Source organism: Ixodes scapularis, unplaced genomic scaffold, assembly GCF_016920785.2.
Source record: "Ixodes scapularis isolate PalLabHiFi unplaced genomic scaffold, ASM1692078v2 PGA_scaffold0__279_contigs__length_252992795, whole genome shotgun sequence".
NCBI lineage: Eukaryota > Metazoa > Arthropoda > Arachnida > Ixodida > Ixodidae > Ixodes > Ixodes scapularis.
In genome coordinates, this window is record NW_024609835.1 from 89,942,133 (window position 1) to 89,967,056 (window position 24,924).

At 45.6% G+C, this 24,924-nt stretch overlaps 1 protein-coding gene across 2 annotated transcripts; it reads left to right on the plus strand.

The window, feature by feature from the left end:
* Positions 1 to 13,003: 13,003 nt before the first annotated feature.
* On the plus strand, positions 13,004 to 23,236 carry LOC120843705. Of its 2 annotated transcripts, XM_042289054.1 has the most exons (7): positions 13,004 to 13,158; positions 15,214 to 15,334; positions 15,611 to 15,769; positions 15,914 to 16,029; positions 18,970 to 19,058; positions 21,842 to 21,930; positions 23,093 to 23,236. In XM_042289054.1, the coding sequence occupies exons 3-7, from the start codon at positions 15,657 to 15,659 to the stop codon at positions 23,094 to 23,096; spliced, it is 411 nt and encodes a 136-aa protein (XP_042144988.1). In that variant the 5' UTR covers positions 13,004 to 13,158; positions 15,214 to 15,334; positions 15,611 to 15,656; the 3' UTR covers positions 23,097 to 23,236. The 2 variants fall into 2 exon arrangements, 1 of the variants encoding a protein (XP_042144988.1); XR_006077468.1 differs by lacking the exon at positions 15,611 to 15,769 and having other exon boundaries at positions 13,007 to 13,158.
* The last annotated feature ends 1,688 nt before the right edge of the window (positions 23,237 to 24,924 follow it).

The following is a 24,924-nucleotide window of genomic DNA, read 5'->3' on the forward strand; positions in this document are numbered from 1 at the left end:
CAGTTATGATGACGATGACAATGCGGATGCCGATGACGTCATCAGTGACGTCACTGATGACGTTATCAGGGATGATGACGATGGCGATGCAGATGCCAATGACTTCATCGGCATCCGCATCGTCATCGTCATCATCACTGATGACGTCATCGTCACGTGACCACCCCAAAACCTCGGGTTCCTTCGGGAGGACCTCGGAAGGACCTCGGGTTTCTTCGGGAGGACCTCGGAAGGACCTCGGGTTCCTTCGGGAGGACCTCGGGCTCCTTCGGGAGGACCTCGGGAGGACCTCGGGTTCCTTCGGGAGGACCTAGGGGGGTCACGTGACGATGACGTCATCAGTGATGACGATGATGATGCGGATGCCGATGACGTCATCAGTGACGTCACTGATGACGTCATAAGTGATGATGACGATGGCGATGCGGATGCCAATGACTTCATCAGCATCCGTATCGTCATCGTCACGTGACCCCCCCAGGACCTCGGGTTCCTTCGGGAGGACCTCGGAAGGACCTCGGGTTTCTTCGGGAGGACCTCGGAAGGACCTCGGGTTCCTTCGGGAGGACCTCAGAAGGACCTCGGGTTCCTTCGGGAGGACCTCGGGAGGACCTCGGGCTCCTTCGGGAGGACCTCGGGAGGACCTCGGGTTCCTTCGGGAGGACCTAGGGGGGGGGGTCACGTGACCTGGGGGTCACGTGACGATGACGCCATCAGTGATGATGACGATGGCGATGCGGATGCCAATGACGTAATCGTCATCCGCATCGTCATCGTCATCATTACTGATGACGTCATCGTCACGTGACCCCTCCCCCCGAGGTCACGTGATCTCTCAGGTCACGTGACCCCCCCCCCCCCCCCTTTCGAGGTCAACTGACCCCCCCAGTACCCTTCCCTCCTCCTCCTCAAGAGCTGCGCTCAAATTCGGCGTTACAGGGAGTTGTAAACGGCTTTCATTTTTTTTTTGGTTACATTCCGCTGAAAGACAATTCTACCTGGAAACATATTCTCGTTAGCACCGTGATAGCTACGCATGTATTTAACTTTTCAAGAGGTCGTTTGTCATGTTGGCATGAACCGTTGCCATGGCCTCAGTCTGAGACTCTAAGCAATTCTCTATGCTGCATTACTGTGTATCGACGGTATGCTGGGCTTCTCTAAATAAAATCACAATCCCAGCAGGCTTTCACTTCAGCGTCAGCAATGCATGCGCTCAAGGGACGCGAAAGTTGAGTTGTAGTATAAGCAGATATTGGGGGGGGGGGGGGGGGGGGGACTTTTAGCAAACCGTTATCGTGTTCCGCGTACTTCACTACTCGAGTCATTGAAGCATGTGTCGGGGTCGCGATAAGGTTAATTGAACTGCGTACGTTTATTTTAGCATAGCATTACAGGTTAGTGTGAGTCATGCCGTGTCTGGTCACAATCTGATGGACAGGGGGTCCGCGCGCGGAAGCGGCGGTCAGAGTTGAGGGTCACCCAGCGGCGGTGGCGATGATGATGATCTCCCGACACCTCTCCCCCCTTTGGGAAAATAACACTTACACTTCCCAAAAGCGGTCAGATGGACGACTCACACGACCACTCCTTGTGACGGTAGGTGCCGCGGCCGGTTGCAGGTGTCCTCTTGTTCGACGTGTAGTGCCGGTCGTTGTCTGCACCACGTGAACGGGGTTGAGCGCGCTGGCCCTAGCATGTGGCCGTAAGACGCCGCTCCTGTCAGAATTCTGACCGCAGTTTCAGGTGGAATAGTGTCGAGCGCACGTGCTCTGCGGCGCTCGCCATAGTGCTGGCGCATCTTCTCCTTTTAGAAGGCATTTCTGGAGTGAAAGTCGGTGTGGTCCCAGTGAGGTTCAAGAGATTCGGACTTTACTGGCACGTTTGTGCGCAGTCTTTGTCCCATGAATAGCTCCGCTGGCGCGTAACCTTCGATTCTCTGGGTCGCACGCTGAGCCACCAATGCCGTGTGGAAGTCTGTTGACTTCTTAAGGGGTTCCTTAGCCGCTTGGACTGTCCTCTCAGTCTCCACATTTCTCTGTGGGCAGTCCGGGCTTGGCGTTAATTGGGTCACTCCCCATTCCTTCAGAAACACCGCGAATTCGCGTGAGGCGAATTGTGGTTCGTTGTCTGGTTCGGAAAATTTTCTGCGCTCCATATTGTGCAGATATTTGGTCGAGGGCGGCGATGATGTCCCTGGTCGTCGTCGTCCTCATAAGTTCCAGCTCCAAGAACCTTGAATAGTAATCGGCAGCAATCAAATAATTACTACCTTCGTAAACGAAAAGGTCAATGCTGACCACTTCCCATAGGTACTTTGGCAGTGGAGTCGCCAAACACGGAGGGTGGCCGGGTTTCCGGTGTTCTTGACAAACGGGACCCCTTCGAACGCAGCTGTCGATGTGGAGCTCAATGCCTCGCCACCAGACTGAATCTCGCCACCAGACTGAATCTCGCCATCAGACTGAATATAATTAACGTAAATATTAAAAAGACAACGACTTATAATACATCCCCGTGGAACACCAGTAAGAATACGCTTCGAACTTGACGAATATCCATCAATATAAACTAATTGCCTTCGATGCTGTAAGTAAGACTTCACTCACTGCAAAGCATGCCCTCGAACCCCATATGTATCAAATTTTGCTGGTAAAATTTTATGATTGAGGCAATCAAAAGCCTTTGTGAAGTCTATGAATGCTCCAAGAACACTTTTTTTTTTCTTCGGAAATTTCAAGATGAATTCTTTCTGGACGAGTAGTGCAGCCCCGGTAGATTTATGCTTTAAAAAACCAAACTCAGCAACTTATGCTTAGAGTAAAAATTAGTTATACGTGTATGAAGTACCTTTTCAAGTGCTTTAGAAAATACTGGCGATATGAAAATCGGTCTGTAATGGACCTTTTCCAAATACCGACGGCACCAGGCGGTGGCTGCACGAACCAAAAATCAAGGAAGTGACCTACCTGCGCTACCATCGATAATGGGAGCTACGTTACCAGTTGCTTCGCTCTCTGAGCAGCGTCGCGTGCCCAACGCAACGAGGTAGGCCTAGCGCGACTTTAAAGAAGGAAATCCGTAGCGTCCACCCAAACGTCGTGTTTTTCTTTCCGTCCACTTTCTTTTTTCGTGTAACACAATTATATATATTCTGCAATTACGTGTTCTACTCGTCGATTTACAGCCTCATTCTGAATTTCCTCGATTTTTTCGTGCCGACTTCCACCGCTTGGCATCGGGCGCTCGCGCGTGCGCAGAACGCTTCTCGGAAAAGGTCCATTACCTATAACATTTACACTCCCCTTTCTGTGTAGTACTGACACTTTTGCTATTTGCATTCTTTTAGGAAAAACACCAGTCATCAAAGAAAGATTAAATATATGCGTTAGCACTGACGCTAATAAATGAACAACATAAGTAACAGGCGTTCTTTGTAAGCCATCCACGTAACAAGCTCCACTTTTCTAAAGTTGTAAAATTACAATAATGACCTTAGGTTCTACAACCGGATCTAAAAAAAATCGAGCTGCTGTTTCTATCATCAAAAACACAATACTTTACAGTAACAACCCCGCTTCCAATATTCACAAATTACAGGCTAAAAGGGTTCGCCAAAAAACGTTCGGTTAGTTCAACAACGTTAAGCACTATTTTAATAATTGAAATAGATAAACAATTCCTATTTAAAAGCAAATTTTAACTTCTTCCACGTGACGTCCGTACACCCCTCTGTTGCCTTGAACACCTTGAGGTAGTAGCGTTCTTTAGCACGCCGTAAATTACCGCCAATAAAAAAGTAACTGTTACTAGTTATTTCAGAAAGCAATTTACAGGCTCTCTTAATCATTTCATTTATGCCAAGTGCCTACATATTAAGATGCAGCCGCCTGCGTTCACAGCAAAGAATATCCAGGACGTCCACCGCTTGAACTTCTATGTCGCGGTGAACATTTAAAAACTCTAATCCGAGCGCTCATTTGAAGTGGACGCTCTCAGGTATGTTTTCAACCGTCGTAGCGAAGAAAATGAGCTCTCGGCTTCCGCCGTTGTTACGGGTAGAGACGCTAGGACCCTGAGGAAACGATGAACGTTTGGGAATAGGGCCTCCGGACCGAGGGCGACCACCTGTGGCGTACACGTGACGGGCGTTCCAAATTTCTCCCTCTTGCATCTGGCAGCCCATGTGAGCAGCTCACATTGGAGTTCAGGAATAAAAACCAGGCCTGAATGGAGCTCCAAAACCTCTTCAGCGCCGAGACCAGCCCCGCTTTCCAATATTTTGAAGGCAAAAGCGTCGAAAGTAATTGCAACATGCGCCGGTGCTTTTGAAATCTCCCATCTAACTTTGTGATCAGATAATCCATGAAAGGATGGAATACGGAACGCTTAAAATGCTCTTCCGTTCTTCCAGCGGAAGTGTTAGAGCGGTGACGTTGCCGACTTGTTACTCGCGGCATCTAAATTTCGACTTCAGTTGTCTCGGCCAGTTTAATGGCGGCTTGGAATATTGCTAAGTGTTTGTGCATAAACGCTTGCTCTAATTTTGTAACTTTTTTTGTGTTGCTGTTTAATTTTTCATGACAGTATAGCTATCTTTTTGTTTTTTCTGGCCGGCACGTGTTGGTAATGCAGTGGTACATCAACAAGCGGAGGGAGTTACAGTAGGAGAGTAAGCCACTGTACCTGTCCTGTAAATGAAGCCTGCTCCGTTTTGAAAAATGACAATGCGGCTTTAGCCGTTTTATCTTAAAGGGCCCATAAAACAAATTTTGGGCTGGGATAAATCAATTTAGATTGGGATTTTGCTGATAGGACATCGTTCAGTGGGCCAAAAAAAAAAAAGGTAGAAAGTCAAAAGCCTCCCTTCCGGTACGAAAATTTGAAAACACAGTGGACTATTCCGTACTTCCTACCTTTCGTTAGCTCTTTGCCTTTTCGCTGCGATACATCCGCGGTCCCCAAAGCGCGTCACCAGGTCCAAACGCGCGTCACACGACACTGAACCACACTTATTATTTTCACCCCTAAGCTGACATTGTGGTGGAAGCTACGCGCTTGCCGGACCAATCAGCCACCTCTATTTCACCACCTGACCTCATGCTCTGCGCGTGGGTATGCGAGAGAGAGCGTGATCCCGTGGCAAAAGTGTGGCTGACCCAACCAGCACGCAGCTTAAACAGCACTGTCAGCTTTGGGGTGAACGGGGTGGGGAAAGCAACTTTTGTATGAATTTTGAGCGACGGGCTAATCTTCTAGGGAGAGAATGGCTGTGTCCGGGTACAGACGAGAGTCCGAGCGAGAGGAGACTAGACTACCCTCTTTCCGTCTTGAACTGTTTGGTGGGGGTAGGGGTAGTAGTAAGGATGCCGGTGAACCCCTCCCGAAATAAAATCCTGGCTACGCCACTGGTGGTGCTGTTATCGTATTTAGTTTGGTCTCGGTGTAAGCGAGCGATCCTGGTTTCAATGGTGAGTTTTCCAACGGAGTGTTTTAGTAACACTGGCTTTCGCATTCCACTCTTCAAGGTAGAGATTACTAGACTACTAGAGTGTTGGGGTCCGGAGTGGCTCGCGTGAGGCGTGTGGTGTAGATCGCGATAGATGTCGACACCGGCGCATCGGCAGTAAGGTCAATATGGTGGTGGTTGTGCGCAAGCACCGCGTGCACGCGCACGTGCGGCGGCACGTGCGGCCTACGGAGACTTTCTCCTGCCCTGTCGACTGCCGTGCGGCGATTTTTTCTACACGCGAAGCCTCACAAGTCCCCATTGTCGAGTCGCGCAGGTCAAAACACTGCCCCATATTCTAGTATATTGTACTAGAGAGGTACGGAAACGAAATGACGTGACTGCGAGCTCTCTACCTCTCGCTTCAAAGTCCACAAGAGAGAAGCTCAATGCGCATCGCGCTTGTGACGGTAATGGTTCCTGTAGTGACACGGGTACTGTAGCTGCAAGCGTTGCCGCTTTGTGGCGTCATCGCGTGACGATCTAGCCTAGAAGTAATATCGGAAGATTGTACGGCCAATTTCATCCGTAACGTCGTTCGCGGCCATACAGGTATTTTATATGTCACTAGCTCACCGCGCTAGTTTTACACCGGAGAGGTAGTAGTTCGAGGGAATCAGTGTGTAGAAATAACCGTTAGTACCTAGTCCTGTAGTACCCAGCAATGGGGATAACAACAATCTGTGGGTGCCATATTTGAGCGCGCTGTTCACAGCCCACCCCGGGGGGCGGGGGGGTATGGTTGGTTTGGCATATTTACCCGCGTCCTCAGACCAAGTTCCTACCTAACGTCTGCGAAAAATGGCAATCCGAATGGTATGGAATGCACGTTGCGGAAGCACTCTGGAAGCTTTAACATATACGACTAAGTGAACACGTTAGCGCTCTCCGCCAAGTCACATTCAGGGTCGCTAAACTCGTCGAGCACAACTTTGTGCCCGAAGTTTGTGGAACGCGCTAATTGAGCTCTTGCGACGCTGACGTGGCGCCGAGCGAGGTGCTAATCATTAGAAGGCTCATTTCCTTGACAGCGGCAGAATGTAGCAAAGTTTATCGGGGCGTGCGTGCAGCGCGTGAGGGGCGAGAGGAGCCCGCTGATTGAACGGCTTCGCAGATGACGTAGCGCCCGTTTGTCCCTACATCGCTACGCCAAGTTAAAATAAATGCATTGCAGATTGTCCCTAGGTGACCTGTTGACGCTCAAAATCCCTCCAAAGTTTGTGTAACAAAAGAAAGTGATAAGAAACCTTGTTTGTCGGAGTTGTCGCTGACGTCAAAGTGACGTTTCCGAACTTTGCGAGAGCCGTGGTTTGAGCTCGAAATCTTCGCTTCAGATCGAGGCGAAGTTAAACTTTGTCAACATGGCGGGGCCGTGTGTTACAATACACATTCTTGTGAAGGTGTAATTACCACAGTACACATCTTTTTTGGGGTGTGCGCACTGGCCCTGGACCCAATAAAATGACTGAACAAATAAATTACACAAAGGAGTCACCGAGACAGCACGTCACTACTTGGCCAATGTCGAGGCAATTTCGGATGATAACCGGCTCCAATATTGGCCGGATGTACGGTTTTCCGCCTCGTCCCGACATCCGGCAGGTGTGGGCGTACCGATGCAAATAAACGATTTATGTCTAATAGCACTGGCACCACTGATCTATTTGTAGGCTGGATCGCGGATAGAGGCCTGCATTGCTGGGGTCGAGCGACACCACCGGCAGTCATCGCTTTACAGGAGCGAATACATGCTGTGGAAAAAAACGGGAAATCTCAATTTTAATACGATAGTAGGTTGTTCTCAACCATGAAACTTCTATCGTGTTTTCCGCAAATAACAGTTAATATTGTGGGCAAGAATATTAAACGCGTTAGAATACAAATCTTTTTTTAAACAATTGTTTTGTGGTTGAGAGTCGAGAGCGACATTGTTGGGCGTTAACTGTGATGTGTTTAATGAGACAAGGGTTACCAATAGTTATTATGGAGTCATACATGATCTCGGAGTCATCAGGGCTCATCAAACGATAAGTTAGAAGGCCTTTACTGAGGACATTAGCATCGTTTTAACCACTTGTACATAGTGCTTCTGGTGAAAGCTTTTTCTTTGAACTGCTGTGAGGTCTTTCGTGACAAACTGAAACCCGGAGCGTGCCGCTCAGTCGCTGAACGTGCCATTTATTTAGCAACCGAAGCAAGCGACGTCGGTAAAGTCGGTGGTGCTTCGGCCGATTTGTTTTTCTTTAAATCGATGTTCGAACGATTGAAGAATGTCTATTTGATCTCCAAGCAACCGATATAATGATCGCAGCACGTCATAAAATACTCGCCCTCGAGCAGCGCATACAAGCTTGCTTCTTTTGCGTGTTTCTCCCTTATGGCGAATTCCACTGGTCGTTTTGGAGCGCGCCGGGATCGACTTTTCTGGAGCGAGCCTATTTCACTGGGCGATCGGGATTGAGACCGACATGTTTCACTGGTCGTTTTGGATTAGCTCCCGCTCCAGATATCGATCTGGATCCGATGGCGAATTCCACTGGGTGTTTTGGAGCGCGCCGGGATCAGTTGACCAGATCCGAAATGGAGCTCACAATCCGAACGGGGTCGCGCCGGCGATGGATCCCCCGTGGAACATGACCACTGCTCTGGGATCGGCATTTGCCTTCATGTCATTCAACTGCCGGGGAATCCCCTTTCCGCGGCGGCCGCGGTCGGTTCGACGCACGAGCGGCAGGAATGGCTCAGGAGCTATTGCCGGAATGTCCATAGCGCGGACCCAAAACCTTCTCTTCTCCTTCCTGGAAAACGAACCGGCTGTCGAGCCAAGGGGTAAACGCCCTGTCACACTGAGGGGACAGTTGGACAACTCTATCCGGCAACACGGGGAAGTCGTGTTGCCGGCGACCCTATCACATCGCGGCAACAACAACAGTCGGGCAACATGTTGCTGCCGCCCGGCAACAGTGTTGCCCGATTTGTTGTCCGACAACCCTGTCACACCGCGCTGACGGCGAGGACAACACGGGGAACACTCCGTCATCTTGATTGTTTACCTTCGTTCGTGTGCGGCGCGGAATCGCTGGAAATGTGACTCTACAAAGTGCTAGTGCGTTCGAAGGGCCGGGAATTACCACGGTACGACATCAACCAGTGGCTGTAATTAGAAAACTTGACACGGGGAATATTTTCCGCTCTTTATTTTATCGAGATGTTCGTCATTCGCTGACAAACCCTAACCGAGGAAAGTGACATTGCTGATATGTTCGGCATTTACGCCACCGTACAAAGTGTTTCTGTCCGGTCCTTCCATGCAATTCCTATTTCTACTGTGAAATTGCGTTAGCACCGGCAGTACCCCAAACCGTCTTTTGTAACGTGGTGTTGAGCTGAACTGACAGTGCTTCAAAAGTGCGACACCGACACCATCGGCCTTCATAACAATCGGTGGAATAAATATTTTTCAACGCTGTCTACTTGTCTACCGCCTGCTATGTGTTCGATTCATTGCCCCAAAACGTCCTGGGTATTTTTGAAACAAATCAGGTGTCTGGTAGCGGCTGGTTCCAAGTTCCAAGCATCAACGTTTTCGCAATCGCGGCGCTAACACGTGTTCGACGCACGAGCGGCAGGAATGGCTCAGGAGAGTCTAGCAAAGATTGCCGGAATGCCCGTAGCGCGGCAAAACCCTTCTCTTCTCTTCTCCTTCCTGGAAAACGAACCGGCTGTCGAGCCAAGGGGTAAGCAAGCGGCCATTACCATTTCTTCTGAGGCGAGATCAGGCGAGATGCCCGCGAGAAAGGAAGTCACGTGTGTGCGCCGAGGGCTGAAACGCTGACCCAGCTGGCTTCCGGTTGAATCCGCCAAAATCGGGGGAGCGATTTTTCTCGGATCCAGATCGAGATCTGGAGCGGGAGGTAATTCAAAACGACCAGTGGATCACGTTCGTCTCGATCCCGATCGCCCAGTGAAATAGGCTCGCTCCGGAAAAGTCGATCCCGGCGCGCGTTAAAAGAATTCGCCACGAGAAAAGTCGCTCCCACGATTTCGGCAGATTTAACCGGAAGCCAGCCGGGCCAGCCCTCGGCGCACGCACGTGACTTCTTTTCTCGTGGGGCATCTCGCCTCAGAAGAAGAAGAAGCACGTCGCTGGCTGGGCTCCTAGATTGTCTCGACATCAGAAGAATTCGTAATGGCCGCTTGCTTACCCATTGGCTCGACAGCCGGTTCGTTTTCCAGGAAGGAAAAGAGAAGGTATTTGCCGCGCTACGGGCATTCCGGCAATCTTTGCTAGAAGCGCCTGAGCCATTCCTGCGACTCGTGCGTCGAACACGTGTTAGCGCCGCCGTAGCGAAAACGTCTTCGAAACGACCGCGGCGGCCGCGAAAAGGTGATTGCCGGGCAGTTGAATGACGGGAAGGCATCCGCCGATCCCGGAGCAGTGGTCATGTTCCACTGGGGATCCGTAGGCGGCGCGACTCCGTTCGGATCTTGTGCTCCAATCCGGATCTGGTCGACCGATCCCGGCGCGCTCCAAAACACCCAGTGGAATTCGCCAATAGAGTTGCGTGTATTGCCTGTTGTTAAGCATTACAGACGTGGACGTAGTTCAACTACTCTACTCAAACTACTGTAGTTTAACTACTTTTCTGAGTAACTTGGTAACTTTCAATTACAACTTTATTTGGTAATTAGTACTTTTATTTAACTACGTTTTTTAGATAACTTCTATTCAAATTACTAACTACTTTCGAAATGTAGTGCTAATTTTGCTGATCACAAAAGTTTGAGCACAGAAGTAAATAAGACGCCGGCAGATGAAGTGGCATTTCCGAGCAAGGGGCCCCCTCACATTCCGTTCCCACGTACTTATACTCGGCAGCCGTAGAAACTGCATCACAGGCGTCCTTGGGCCAAGGTGGCGACGAGCAGCCAAAACATAACACTGGCGCGCACGAGCGCAGGAAGAGATGCTTAACAAGCCTTGGTCGGGTATTGACCTGATCCGGTAATACACGCAGGCCGCGCCATCAGCTGCAACCGTAAAAGAAAAACCACCCCGAGGTTTTTTTTTTTGTTTTTTTTTTTTTGTTTTTTTTTTCGTGTTGTTTGCTTTTAGTGAGTTCTACCTCAAGCGGTTTGGGGGTTCCACTGGAGACGCCACAAGAATGACCTTGCACCTGGGCGACTGTTCCCGTGGTCGCCTCGTCGTCAGCGCATACTCCTTTGCAAAGCCGGGCTCCCCCGCTCACAAACGCAGACACGAATAATCCGTTCATTTGAGCAAGCACGTTCCCGCTTCGACCTGCAACTGTGCGAGCGAGGATGCTTGTTCACGTAATCTACCCCTATAAAAATGGCTTCCGCCATTCAATATACATCTGACTGACATTCTATTGCCCCTATCGCCATTCGATTGCTCTCGCTTGAAATTTATGGACACAGTATTACCCCTTTATTGAAGTTTGGCACTGACGTGGTAGGCGCTACAATGGCAATCAAATGGCGAAAGAACCCTTTAGCGTCTTTTTATTGGCAGGTGTCAATACAGAATTCGGGTATCGTCTTTTTATACTCATCCTATTGTCAATCAAGCGTCCCCGGTGGCAGTGCAATACCGGCCAAATTCTGCTGCAAGTAAATCAAACTTTAGGTACAAATCATAGTTATAATATACGCTAGAGGTTCAATTGGCTCTTGTGTTCCGCGGCAAATTGAAGAAAACCATACATGGTAAATTTCTTCCAAAATGTAATTTAATTACAATTACAACCATTTCGCTCCAAAAGTAGTTTAACCATAATTACAACTACTACTATGTGAAAAATAATTCATTACAATTACAAATTACATCAAAAAGTAATGCAATTACTTTACAATTACTTTTTTCTGGGACCGACCCTTTTCGTCTATATAACTTCAAACAACATGTTAAGGATGCAACGCATTTCTTCATTCCTTGCCCAAATGTTTGAATCGCCGAATATATGTCACGAATTGTACATTTTTTTTTTTTAATTTTCTTAAATTAATGAGAGAAGTTAACAATTTGGGATAATGAAATCCTACGTTCTTATATTTTCAATAAATAATAATAAATTAGTTTATATAGACGAAGACACCAGATCACTAAAATAAAATTGGTTGACACACTTTTGTTAGCCAGGCAAATAAAAATGTGACAATTAGCCATATCTGAATATTTTAATAGTGTTAATATATGACTACAATCTACATCCACACGCGCTAATACAACCATATTTACAGACAAACGTTTCATTTTTTCCTAAATTATTTACAGTGAGTTGAAATTACAATGGCTCAAAATTTATAAGACCCGAATATGGGCTCCCGAATCCATCATGACAATATCCACAGGTGCGAAGTCAGCTCAAAAATGCTTATGCAAATAATATCCGAAGTAAAACCAACGAAAAATAAACGTGAAAATAATACAAAAAATGCGACAGTACTCAAAGAGGGGCGCAAAAAAAACTGGCAAACAAATAAATAAAAAAAATTACTTCATAGACCCTTAAAAACCTCAGCCTCGGCCGCCTTTTTTTTTTTTTTTTTTGACATTTTGTTTTGTTGGGACATTTGACGATATTTACGACATTTATTTTTTATGACTAACACTGAAAAAAAGAAAAGAAAAATGCTGTCGACGACAGTGCTAAAAGCGCGAGCTCGTTGCTTTGGATCGCGCGCCACGAGCGCTCCAGCATCGGGTGCAGTCATGCCAGTCAAGGCTACTCGCTCGCTGCTTGCACGGCCTTCGCAGCTATTCTATGCAAGGGTGATAATCCGTCGTACTGCACACAAGTACAGCTCCAGAAAAATGCGTACGAAATTACTGCGGCTGGGCTCTGTCGCCTCCGGTACACGTAATCTTCATTTGCAACAGGAGTGACGGACGGCACCGGGCGAAGTTTGAAAATGGAGAACGCTTATTTTGATGTTCCTAAGAACGCGACGAGTACAGGCGGCAATGTTGACAACACGCACCAGCGCGGACACCGCCGAGCCGCCGAGCCGAGCACCCAGCCGCACACACGCCGAGCTACCGACATTTCACAATGCAGTCAGCGGCATCCAGAGAAAACGTGTTGTTGACGTAAAAATAACTGAGATGTCAAAATAAAAGCTGCTATTTTTACGTCCATGACGGGAATTGTCCACGCCCCCTGGATATCCAATCGGTGTCGAAAATACGCAGCCTCCGATTCCAAACCGGAACTAAAATCCCGTCGTAGTTGTGTGGCTAAGCGAAGTTTCGTATCGCGTATAAAACTTTTATTTTAATACATTTGTTTTAGTTCTTTAAGTTTGTTAAAACGTTTTATTGTTTTGGTTCGCTACTGTTTTATGAATAGTGTTACATTAACTTTTTTATTTTCGCATTTATTATGCACCTCGAAACAAAGTCTTTTACAAGCCAATCCAATCCACCCGGAACTTCATTTGCGTCGAAGCTTCCGAAGCTTTGGTGTGTCTTTTATTTTTACGTAGAACTCATATCGATCCGATATGCCGCGTCCGAGAATGGATTTTGCGACTAATAAGTAGCGAGGCACCACGCGAGCAAGAATGAACGGCCCTGGAGGTTATGGGCACTGCTCAATTGGCTCATTCCTCGGTGCTTCTCGAAGGTAAGCCTTTTTTCTCTGTGTCCTAAGCTTCCGTTCAAGCATCTCCTTGGTTTGTTTCCTTGCCCTGCCTTTGCCTAATCGCGCCCGAGAAGTGTATTCTGACAGGTATTTTCCTTAGGCGAGCATCTGTCCTCGCGCTTTTCGTCAAACCGTCCGACGGGTTGCGAGTTCTAATCGCGAAGCCATGAGTCGGTCACCCAACACGTCGGTCGACCTGTCAAACGTTTTATCGCACGTGGTTCGTCACTTCGCGTCGGCACGCATCGCTGCCTACCCATATCTGTACTGGCCAGGTTTCTTTGTCGGCCCGCGCGTCTTATCGCTGTGGGTGATCTCAAGCGACGCGAGCGAAACGCGTAAAAAAAGAAAACATTGTGGTTGGAGCCGTTTGATCTACTGCGCTAGATATATATATATATATATATATATATATATATATATATATATATATATATAGAGTAAAGCTATACGCACTCCGGAGTGCACTTCGGCCGGAAATGGCTATACGCACTCCTCCGAGAGATCATGCCGCTCGGGCCACCCTTTTAGAACGGCGCGTGTATCACTGGGGAGCTCGTTAACACAACCCCTCGCCTGCGTTCACGCCGCTTCGCGGCGACAGTATCGGCTGCTAATTACAAATCGTAACCAGTACACGCCGCTTCGCGGCGTCCAGCCGGCAATCCAAGCCCCGCTGTCCCCGATGGCACCTCGAAAGGGAGTCCCATACCATTTAGTTTTGCGAAGTTTCTCAACAACATTCGATTTTTTTTTTTTTTTTTTTACTGTTTATCGCAAAAAAAAAAAAAATGTCCTAAATACCGCCAAATGCCTCGACGAAACAAAATGTCTGAGAAAAAAAAAAAAGAAAAAAAAAGCAGGCCCACTGCGGATGGAACCCGCGTCCACTTGCGTATGAAGCGGACACCTTGACCCCTATGCCATGCCTCCGCTTAGAAAATTCGTTGTGACCACTCGTTTTATGCGAGAAAAGCGGAGTGCGTATAGCCATTTCCGTCCGAAGTGCATTCCGGAGTGCGTATAGCTTTACTCATATATATATATATATATATATATATATATATATATATATATATATATATATATATATATATATATATATATATATATATATATTTATTTATTTATTTATTTGGACACACAAAATAGACGGGCACTAATTAACTTCACTAACATGCTCACATACTCTCCACTTGTCATGATTTTTGTGTGGGCTTTGCCCGATGATGCTAGTGAGTCATTCTCGTTTCAAGTGGAGTGTCCAAACCATTTTGCACGCATGTTCGGACTCTCGGGATTTGCAGAAACTGGGAGTCTGCAATGCCTGCTGTCCTTGTCTTTTTTTCTCCAGTTCATCTTTTTTCCTTGTGCAACAGCAGACTGTCGCACAAGAGCGACATCTTTTTCATGCGTGGTGTCACCTGAACCATAGAATGCTCGCTTCATAGTGTGGCCCGTGAGGCTGTGCGCTTTCCGCTGTCTGCTTTCACGAACACAAATACGGTGATGTACCCAGAGTGCACCGCTCGCTAGCCTTGCGTGAGTACACTCTATATGGTATATGTTGTTCAAAGTACCTTTATGCATAGCTGATCCAACCTGCATTCTCTTTTGCCATTGCCGGTAGCGAATTGTGTCTGTTTAGTATTGCACACCTGCCAACTTCCCCGTATTAACCAGAAGTCTCTTAAATTTTGATCAGTTTGTATGATTGACAGAAAAGCCTCCCGAAAAGAGAAATTACCCTCCCCCTCTCTTTTGTACTAAAGAAGAGTTTTTGCCATCACTGTGGACGGCTGCAATCCCATGAGCATAGGCAGTGCAATATATAAATATAATGAAGTTGTCTTCATGCAAATTTGTTCTCAATATTTCTTTTTAAAACACCCCCCCCCCCCCCTCCTCCCCTGCTTAGAAATTATCCCCAATTTGGTTTCCCCAAACTTGGAAGGTATGGTACTGTCTGTGGCTTTTCTATCTTGTGTCATTTATGTAACGTAATATATCTGTTCTTCATATTTATAGTCGCTGCAGGCCTGGTCAAGGAGGAGTTGCTCAGTGAACTACTAGTTTGAGTTCCCTGAGACGGACACCACTGACATCACCTACAGTGCCGAGGTACAGGCTTAATGGCAGATATCAATAGGAGATGATGGTAAGCTGTCCTATTTAGCAGTGTCGGAGTAACTCACTTGAGTTTTCATCACTGTTTTCGCTGGCAGTTTGTTGCCTGCACACAAAAATGGTCCATTAATTGTCCACGTCCATTAAAATTGATGCAGCCTTCACACTTCTGCGGTTTAGAGCGATTCGCAGACATATGTCAATCATAGTCGAAACAGCGTGGCTCATCATTAGAGTTGAATGCTGAGTTTCGCTTGGCAACTTTTTGGCCACTTCGATCACTACAAAACATTATTTGCCTTCTCAGGTACGTGTCACGTCTGTTTGGTTGGACAGCCACCAAGTTGACTTTGATGTCAGCGCCTGTTGTCATCAGAACCTGGTTCTTGTGCTGCCACATCATTTTTGGTGGTGGCGCTGTCGTCACCTCCCAACACTTGCGCTCCCCGAGTTCCCATTCAAGATGGTGAGTGGTATACTTGTGGGGGCCTCGCTGCTGCAGGTGCTGCCATGTAGCTCTGGCTCGTGGTGGCTCCACCGCCATCATTTGTGCTCCCTGTGATCCCAGCCGGAGTGGTGACAGGGATTATGCAAGGGCTCTTTGTCGCAGGTGCTGCCACGGACTTTGGCTCGTGGGGGTGCCGTCGCTACTGACAAAGCCTCTGCTCCCCGTCGTCCCTGTTGAAATGGTGGCTGGAACTTGGAGAGGGTTTGCTGCCACAGCCGGTCAGTTCAAGTTCCGCACATTCTGCCATAGCCCTTGGGAATTCGTTCCTTCCATGTTGAGGTTCTAGTAGGAGAAGTCCACCGCTGTTGAGCTACATGTCACCACAGCAGTCAATCTGCAGAGGGGCACGGCCACGTGACCACACCTCTGAAATGTTAGAGCCTTGCTGTGGACATGGAAGCCGGTGTGAGAGATTTAATATGCGTCTGGCACATCTGCCCGGCGAAAGAACTCATGGGTGTGCCACATGGAAAGTGAGCAGACTGTGCAAGTCTCTTTTACAAAATGGCACTAACAATAGGTAGTGTCTGAATCATTCTTGTCTTACGTAGGTGGTACTTTCTAGGCGTAATGTGTTAGTAGATAGCTGTGGTGTTATTGCTTAACTCTGAACAAGATACAAAGTATGAGACATTTTCAGGCCAAGTAAAAAATTTCTGCTCACTTTAATCTTGAAGATCTTCCAGAGTTTCACATCATCCAGCAATCCTGAAGGCGATGCACCACATGTAATTATAATTAATATTCCCGCTCTTAGTTTACCAGGAAGGTGTTCAAAAAATTGTAAGTAGTGTTAGTTGCTTAGGAGAGCGATGTGTTGCACCTTGGCGTTCCATTCACTTTGGGATGAGGTGCTTCATTCTTGTGCGTCCTTGGTTGTTTCCTTAGCCCCTAAAGATGTTGGAGATTTATATGTTTTATTTTTGGGGAAACCATGTTATGTTAGTATCTGGCATGCTTTTTTTTTATTGCTGAAAGCTGTTTGAAGTGAGCCTTTTGTCCACCTAAGAGCATAATGATTGGGAGCTTCACTCAGGTGTGTGTTTCTGGCCACACCGCAGAGCATGATTGTAAGCATCGATGTATGCTATTGATACCAAGATCGGGACTTCAGAGAGGATCAGTCAAGTCTTCCTATTTTTATTTCCATTGATTCTTTGGCATTCTAGATATCTTTTTGTAAGCTTGTTCAACTTTCTGGGTCATAGTATTGGGTCGTTCTGTAATTATCATATGCTTTATGCATTTGTCATTAGTCTCATCTGAAGTTGTCATGGGCACATGGCTGACACATTTGGTGCTGCTTTGATTTGGAGGGTAAATATTGTCCGCCATAGGTCTAGCAAACTTCATATATTGTACACTTCAAGATTTTCTCGTAGACCTGATTACTAGGCAATAAGCTCCTTTTCAATATTTGCATTTACTTAAATTGAAAAGCCAAAAGGCTTTTAATAATCAGCCACATGCAGAATAAGAACAGTGTTTCTGCCACCTAGTGAGGGAGAAAATGGGTGGGGGGTGGAGGCCAAAGCAAACGCAAGCAGTGTGAATACAACTCTAGGACTTATATGCGGGGTAAGTGAGGAATTTGAACTGTCTACCGAGACCATGTAGCTCACACATTTAGCAGAGGATAATTGGGTTTGATTTAACAAGCTATTGGGGTGGTTGTAAAGCTCCTATACAGCCCCACATGGAGTCACCCTGCATGCACTGATCTAGACTGCTCGTTTCACATAGATTTTTGTGACCTATTGATCTAACTGCTTCTTTTATTTGCAAATTTTTGTGTTATTCAGGATAATTGGGAACCCAGCAAAAGGTTGGCATGTCATTTTACAGTGTGCTTCACTCTAAAATGTAATGCATGAGCAGTGGCCAAAGCTGATGACACTTGTCTAATGAGGAAATCAATGATACTGCACAAACTGAAGCATATCTTCCTGGGACCGTTGCCATTCCCCTATACAATTATTGCATGACCTCCTTGTTTTTTTTTTATTGCCCTCAATTAATTTGACGAGGACTGGATTGCTCTTATCCTTAATAGGTCGGCGTGTCACGTTTATCTTGAGGTCCAATTAACGGGAAATTTGTTTTGATAAGTTAAATAAGGGGAACAACAAAATATTCAGAGCAATGTCTTTTTTTTTTCTTTCTATTTTTGTGTATCACCGAAACATTTATTGGTCACCGCATTGGAACTGGGAGTGTAACGCACGAAGAGAACTGCAGTGTGACCCTCCAGTCTCTGCCGTCAGACGATGCACACATTCTGCAACATAAATGCAGGATCAGCTTTTTTTTTTTTTTTTTGGGGGGGGGGGGGGGCGATTTTTCTGAGATGACATGAAAATGTTGTGGTCATCACCATCAAAGTGATTTGTTGTCTGCATGTTCCCTGCTTTAGTAACAAGGCCACTGACAAGCCGCTTCACGGGTACTAAATTGAACCGCTTGACAAGTTGCTCAAAAAATAGTGATACACAAATGGCAGTACGAGGACAAGTTGAAGAACCACAAGCAGCGCTTGTCCTATCACTTCTTCAACTTGCCGTTGTCCATAGCACTATTTGTGTTTTGCTCCTCTTCATCTGCTTCATAAAGAGAAAATATATAAGGCTGCTTAATAAAATGACAGCGTCCGTCAAATCGGTAAACATTTCTCTGTAAAACATATTGCCCTGGCCAAGTCCAAGTCTCGTTTTCACGATGAGTCGCATAGTCAATCGGCTAACAATGGTTGATGAATATGATGTAGTTCTACTGAATCAGTAGCATACTTCAATCTCTCTTCTGCACAAAACCTATGTTTCGGAGCGGTTGGCATAGTGTTTTCTCGTCAGCCGAGGGGCTTGAAGCAGGTGCTTAATGTCTGTGAGCCTCCACCATTGAAATTTTAACTTGTCACTTGCTCTAGAACTTGATAATGGAGCAATGGCAGATTTTATGAAGTTTGCGAAACCGACGTCGGAGACCTTCGAATGGGAAAGGTTTACAGGGCTAGAAAAATAATGACAGCACGTCCTCACTCACAATTATCTGTAATAAAAAGACGGTGCCCAAAGAACTGTAGCTAGTTTTAAGTGTCACTCGCTGAAGCGGTTTGTATATAGTGTTAATTCTTGCATTTTGCTGTTTTTTTTCTGTTTCAGGATCCAGTGTTACATTCCTGTGGCTTTTTGGTTGTTTCCCAATTATTGCAAGGGAGTTGCAGGCTTATCATGGGCGACACAGTGCTTTGGTGAGTGTACCTTTTATTTACTGCTTGGCCAATCAAATCGAGTGACTTTGCAGGAAACTCTCTACAGTTTCAGGATGTTTGAGGGTGTGTTCTCCTTCAGACATTCTGAAATGGCACAAATTTTTTTGTGCTGCATCACGATACTCTGTTGAATGACCAGCTGAAATCGTAGTAGAAGCTACATGCTCGTTGGACCAGTCATATGTCTACCTTTCGCCATGTGTTACACTCCCGCCCATAACCATGTGCAGAAGGCAGGGTCAGGTAACGAGGGGGAGGTGGTTGATTGATCCGGTGGGTGCGTAGTTACCACCACAGTCAGCTTAGAGGTGAATGTTAATTACTCAAGCTTTAAATAGGTCACAGTACTCAAAGCTTGAGGAACACCTGAGAAGTTTTTAGAATGTTTTTATTTACAGTGTCTACTCGCTCCACGAGTCTGAAACTACGTCCAACTCGGCTAGCCATCAAGCCAATTTTCTTTCGCCGCCAAGCGGCCAGGCCACTTCAAACCAGGAAAAGCATAGCGGTACATGCTTTCATGGCTGCAAGTGTGTAGTTGCGGATGTGATCAACAGTGAAACCGAGCGGCGCATACACGTAACAAAGCTGGGGTCGAGGAATTGCCCAGCTTTGGACATGTTTCGCCCACCGAATGCATTGATGTCAACAAACACACGGTCATCTGTAGTGTGCTTTCGGACAGTGAAATCGTGAAAGTGGTTAGGCCTAAGGACGGTCGCGTCACTCACCATGCTGAGTGAGCTTCCCTAGTAAAAAAATCTTAAATGTATAAAAAAAATTTATGTCCAACAAACGTGTATGATCCAATAAGATCATATAAGAAAATACAAGAACCTTATAAAAACATATAAGAACAATATAAAATTATATTTGAAGTTATAAGAAACTTCTTTTCAGTTTCTTAAAACTTCTTATATAATCTTATATATTTCCTATATTGTTCTTATACGTTTTTATAAGGTTTTTATATGATCTTATTTGGTCATATGCTTTTATTGGTCACCTAAATTTCTTACATGCAAGATTTTTTTACTATTCACTAGGAGGGCGCTTTTCCTTTGACAGAAGGCACACCGAAAGCACCCTAAAAAAAGGTTTTCAAATTGTAGAACATGGTTATTGTAGCGCGCCCACGACCAGCCGTCAATGCGCCTCCGTCAGTGGAGACATGCAACAGTACTTTGCCGTGTCATACTGCCACCTAAAATTACATTTTCGCGAAGTGTGTAAATGCAGAAATTTACCCTGCATAATGAACGCACCCCCGAAATATATGTCACTTTCAGAATAAAGAGGTGTGTTCATTATGCGGGTAAATATGGTAAAAAAGTGAATGATGACTCAAACAAATGCAAAACTCATACATTGGAATTTGAAAAAAATCACCAACCATATCCTACAACAAGGTCCCAACGTTTCAAAAACAGCTTGTTTTTTTCTTCAGGGGTGTCTGCTTCCAGATAGGGGACAACAGCTTCGTTTTCTTCTACGACAGTCTCTTTTTTTTTCACTTCGTTAGGTGGCTGAGTCCGTTCACGTAGCATGATAGCAATGTGCCAGTGGACCTATTGATGTTTCCTGGTGTTGTTTGGATATGCCATGACTATAAAAAGCTGCTGGCAGAAGTTTGTCTCAACATTTATGAGGGTGTTGGCAAAGTTGATGCGATATTCATTGTCCTCACAGTGCTCTGCAACAGCGCTGCGCTCGTGGTCGAATTTGCAGTTGTTTTTGTGTGTTTGAATTCTTTCTGGGAAGTTTTGTTTTTCCAATGTAGGTGGCATGGAATTGAATATACAATGCCTTGCGCTCTTTGTTTAGAGGGATGACCTTTAATTCGCAGCATCATACACCAAAGTATTGATACCGGTTTGTGGGACACCTGAATACTTTTTTTTACCAGCATACTTGACAGCGCTTCGCTAGTCCCCTTTATGTAGGGAACACAGATGCGGGTGTGTGGACGGATGTTTTTGAGTTTTTAAGCTTTCTCCCGACCAGGCAGGCCTCTGCCAAAATGTTCACCCTCAAAACTTGCACTGCATGTATAATGGCTCTTGGTCTGCGAGAATTTTTGTTTTAGTTTTGTGTTTGTTGAGCATTATTGGGCAAATGACAAAGGCTATGCCACCTCATTATGACCACAGTAAAAAGAGCTATACACTTGATAACATAGTCCTGTCATGTTTTTGCTTTGAAAAAAATGTTAACACACAAGATTAATCTATTTCTTGACCCCTTGACTGGGGACCCATGACCAAAAAAAAATTTTTTTGTCCCTATTTTGCCTATATTTTTTTGTACGAAACTTTTCTTGTGCTACCATCATAGCTTTAATTTCTAAAGGAAAATTATTTCCGATGTTAGGGGATAGATGGTGCTTCCTCCCGTACGATAAAAAGAGTGAGGGTTTAAAGACGCACTCCCCAAACTGATTGAAGAGTGGTGCATCTATGAGTGTGCCCCCCAGGCTGCTGTTAAAATTGCCAAGCATCCAAAGATCTTATCAAAAGTAATAGATAAATCTTTGTCTAAGGTGAAGTGAATATTTACATTAAATTCAAGTAATGATGCAATAACAACATGGCAGTGCCCAGAAGCTGCATGCGCATGAACGAATTTCACCATCCAAACGGATGAAGGACCGTTTTGGCAGAACTGGACAATGAGGAAAAGGGAGGAAAAGGGTACCAATACTTGAGTGTAGCTTTCTAGGCGCTATTATCATTTTAAATTGCAATTCTCATTTGCTCTTTCAGCTCGCACCTTCACGGAGTGCAGCAATGTGGGGAAGCAAGTCGAGGACAGCCTCTCTCGATTTCTGCCCCGGGGGCGCTATGCTCTTCAGGTAAGCTGCTTCCCTCTCTTAAGAGACACGAGTAGACCCTTTTATTCAAGACAAGAATGACGATAATAATCACATAAGATAAAATGGGGAACAAGGGGACAAAGGAGCTTCCTCTTTGACCTTTCTCCCCCTTGTACCCCTTTTCCAGGGATTATTATTGTATTCATACTTATTACATTATTGTGGAGTTGACATTTTGACAACCTGTGGTTGGCTGATGTGTTGTGGAAGTTAAAGCTATTGCACATTCAAACATTGTGTGAAATACAGTAGAACCCTGCTGTTGCATCTTTATGCAGTCACAATAAAGGATCATGACATGAGCGAAGATGTAACAACTGATAATGCCCTTGGGATAGCTATAGATGTTTCAGGAAGCTGTATTCTCTGTTTATCTTACCTTAGCTTTTATGGCTGTAAAAAAGATTGCCTTATTTTATATGTTGACAATTTTTTCAACACTTCTTCAAATTGTGGTTGAAGTATAAGTAACACACTGTTTACAGACAAGCTTGTGTTTGCCCACAGCAGCTATGGGCACTGCATACGCAGGAACTAGATTCGTGTGAGCAGACATGTGTATACATGTGCTGTGCCGACAGCGGCGCCATCGCAGTGATGCGTTGTCTATAGTTGCAGTTAAAAAATTTTTGAAATATAAGGATGCTAAAATTCTGAGCCCATCGAGCTAAACCACAGCTGCCTCAAACAAATCACTGCACCCTGTATGCCACATCAAAGCGGTGGGGCTTGATGCAATCAGCACTGTTTGAACATGGTGGCATGGAGGTGGTAAAGAAAAATGGGGTGTCGTGAGAGCCTGAATCTCTTATTGTCATACAGTACCAAGCAAGAAACACTGTGCAGAGAGGCAAGGAGGTAAAATAAAGGGAGTAAAGCAAAAGGGACAGGGTATGTGTTCCTAGTAGTCATGCCGGCCACCTTGAGTGGCAGTGTTTGGGCATAAGAACCAAGAAGGAAATTCATGAAGCCTGTAATTCTAACACATATATACTTTTGGACGTTCGATAGGACCGGTTTTCGTGAACATAACAGCCGAGAAAACATGTGAGCAAGGTTCTTCTGTGCATATTTTTTAATGTGCTGCAAGAATATTTCTGGTTATATGCCCACTTAATTTATAATGTTTTTCTTCTTTCAGCTGACACCTTACAGACATGTCAGGAAGCAAGGAAAGGTTCTTTTTTCACTCATCGTTTACATTTGGGTGATTAACTTAGTCTTGAAAAAAAACACGTCATTTTAATGACATTGTGATAAATAAATTTTGGGTCTTTAAATTGTCCTTCAATCTTTGTTTTCTTCCCATATTGCAAGCCGGCACTATGTGTATCAAGCATGGAATCAATGGTAGGCCATGTAAACTATTGCAGTTTTTCGGCTGGCCAGCTTAAAATTTACAAGGGGTTGACAATGGCAAAATGGTCACGATGGTCGATCAAATGACGTCTATGTGATAATTATGCCCTTATAAAAATGGTTGATGCCATTTTGTATTATTGCCAAATGGCAACAGGTGTTTAAGAGCAGTCGATCAGCAGGCAACAGATGTTAATCGTCATTGAGATGTCATCTTGTTGACCCGGATAGCCATTTCGCCACCGTCAACTTTTTGCCGTTCTATTGGTTATTGTCGGTGCATTGCCAGTGTATCTACATGCTAATGCTAATTGGCTATTGGAGGCAGTCAAAAGACTATAAAATGTATAGTCCTTTGATTGCCTCCTTTAGCCATTTAACGTTAACATGTAGATACACTGATGATACACCGACAATAACCAATAGAACGGCAAAAAGTTGACGGTGGCGAAATGGCTATCCGGGTCAGCAGGGTGACGTCTCAATGACGATTAACATCTGTTGCCTGCTGATTGACTTTTTGTAAACAGCTGTTGCCATTTGGCAATAATATGACTTTCAAATGGCATTAACCATTTTCATAGGGGATATCCTTCGCGTCCTTCCGAACGCCAGGGAGACCTCCTCTTTGGTGAGAACGATTTATTTGTCAGGCGTGTCAAGATACCGTAGTCGCCGGCGAGGATTGCGAGTCACCATTGGGAGAACCTTTTGTTGGACCCGGCGTCAGTGACAAAATATACATCGTTTCAAAAAAAAAATTTTTTTTTTTTTTAGTAGCGTAGCATTAGGATTGGAACGAGACGCGCAGTCGTCCGGATGATCTCAACGTCGTGGCGCGAGACTTTGCCCCATGATGGTCAGGTGCACTCACTCAGCGTACTCTCCAAACGTCGTGGGAATAAAGAGGGGCCAGTCATAACAATCTCAACTTGCCGAAGAAAAAAGAAAAAAAAGAGGAGAGTTTGTTATAAAAGACCCTGTCGGCCGAGACAAACTTCACATGTTTCGTCATGGACACCAAAGATGCTGACACTCGCATACCCGACCCTGCACAGTCTGTTTCTGAAATTCAACACTGCCGTTCTATCCAGCGCCACGGTGGAACGTAGTCTTAGCTTGGCTGGGGATGTCTTTAGGACGAAAAGGGGAAAACACCGTGATAAGAACTTTGAAAGACAATTGCGTCTGCGAGCAAATAAACTATTTTGGTGAAAACGCAAACCAAAAAATTACTGCATTTATTTTAGGTTCGCAGGATATTTCACGGATCAAAACTGCTGTTCATTTTGCTACCACACATATATAAAAAGTAACTTCGAAAGTAACTTCAAAGTAACTCGCTACTTTTTTACAGTAGTTAACAGTTTACTCAATTACTATTACCAATGCGTAATTTCTACTCTACTCCAATTACTCCTGGCATCGATACTCAGTAACTTAACTACCTTTTTCGAGTAATTTGTACATGTCTGTCAAGCAATGGCCGCCGGTGATGCCAGTGACGGGCTTCCGACCCGCGATCCAGACTTGCACTGTGAGAGTTCTAATGCATTACATTCGCGGAGTGCTGCACAGAGAACCGGCATCCAACGAACTTGCCGAATGCACCGA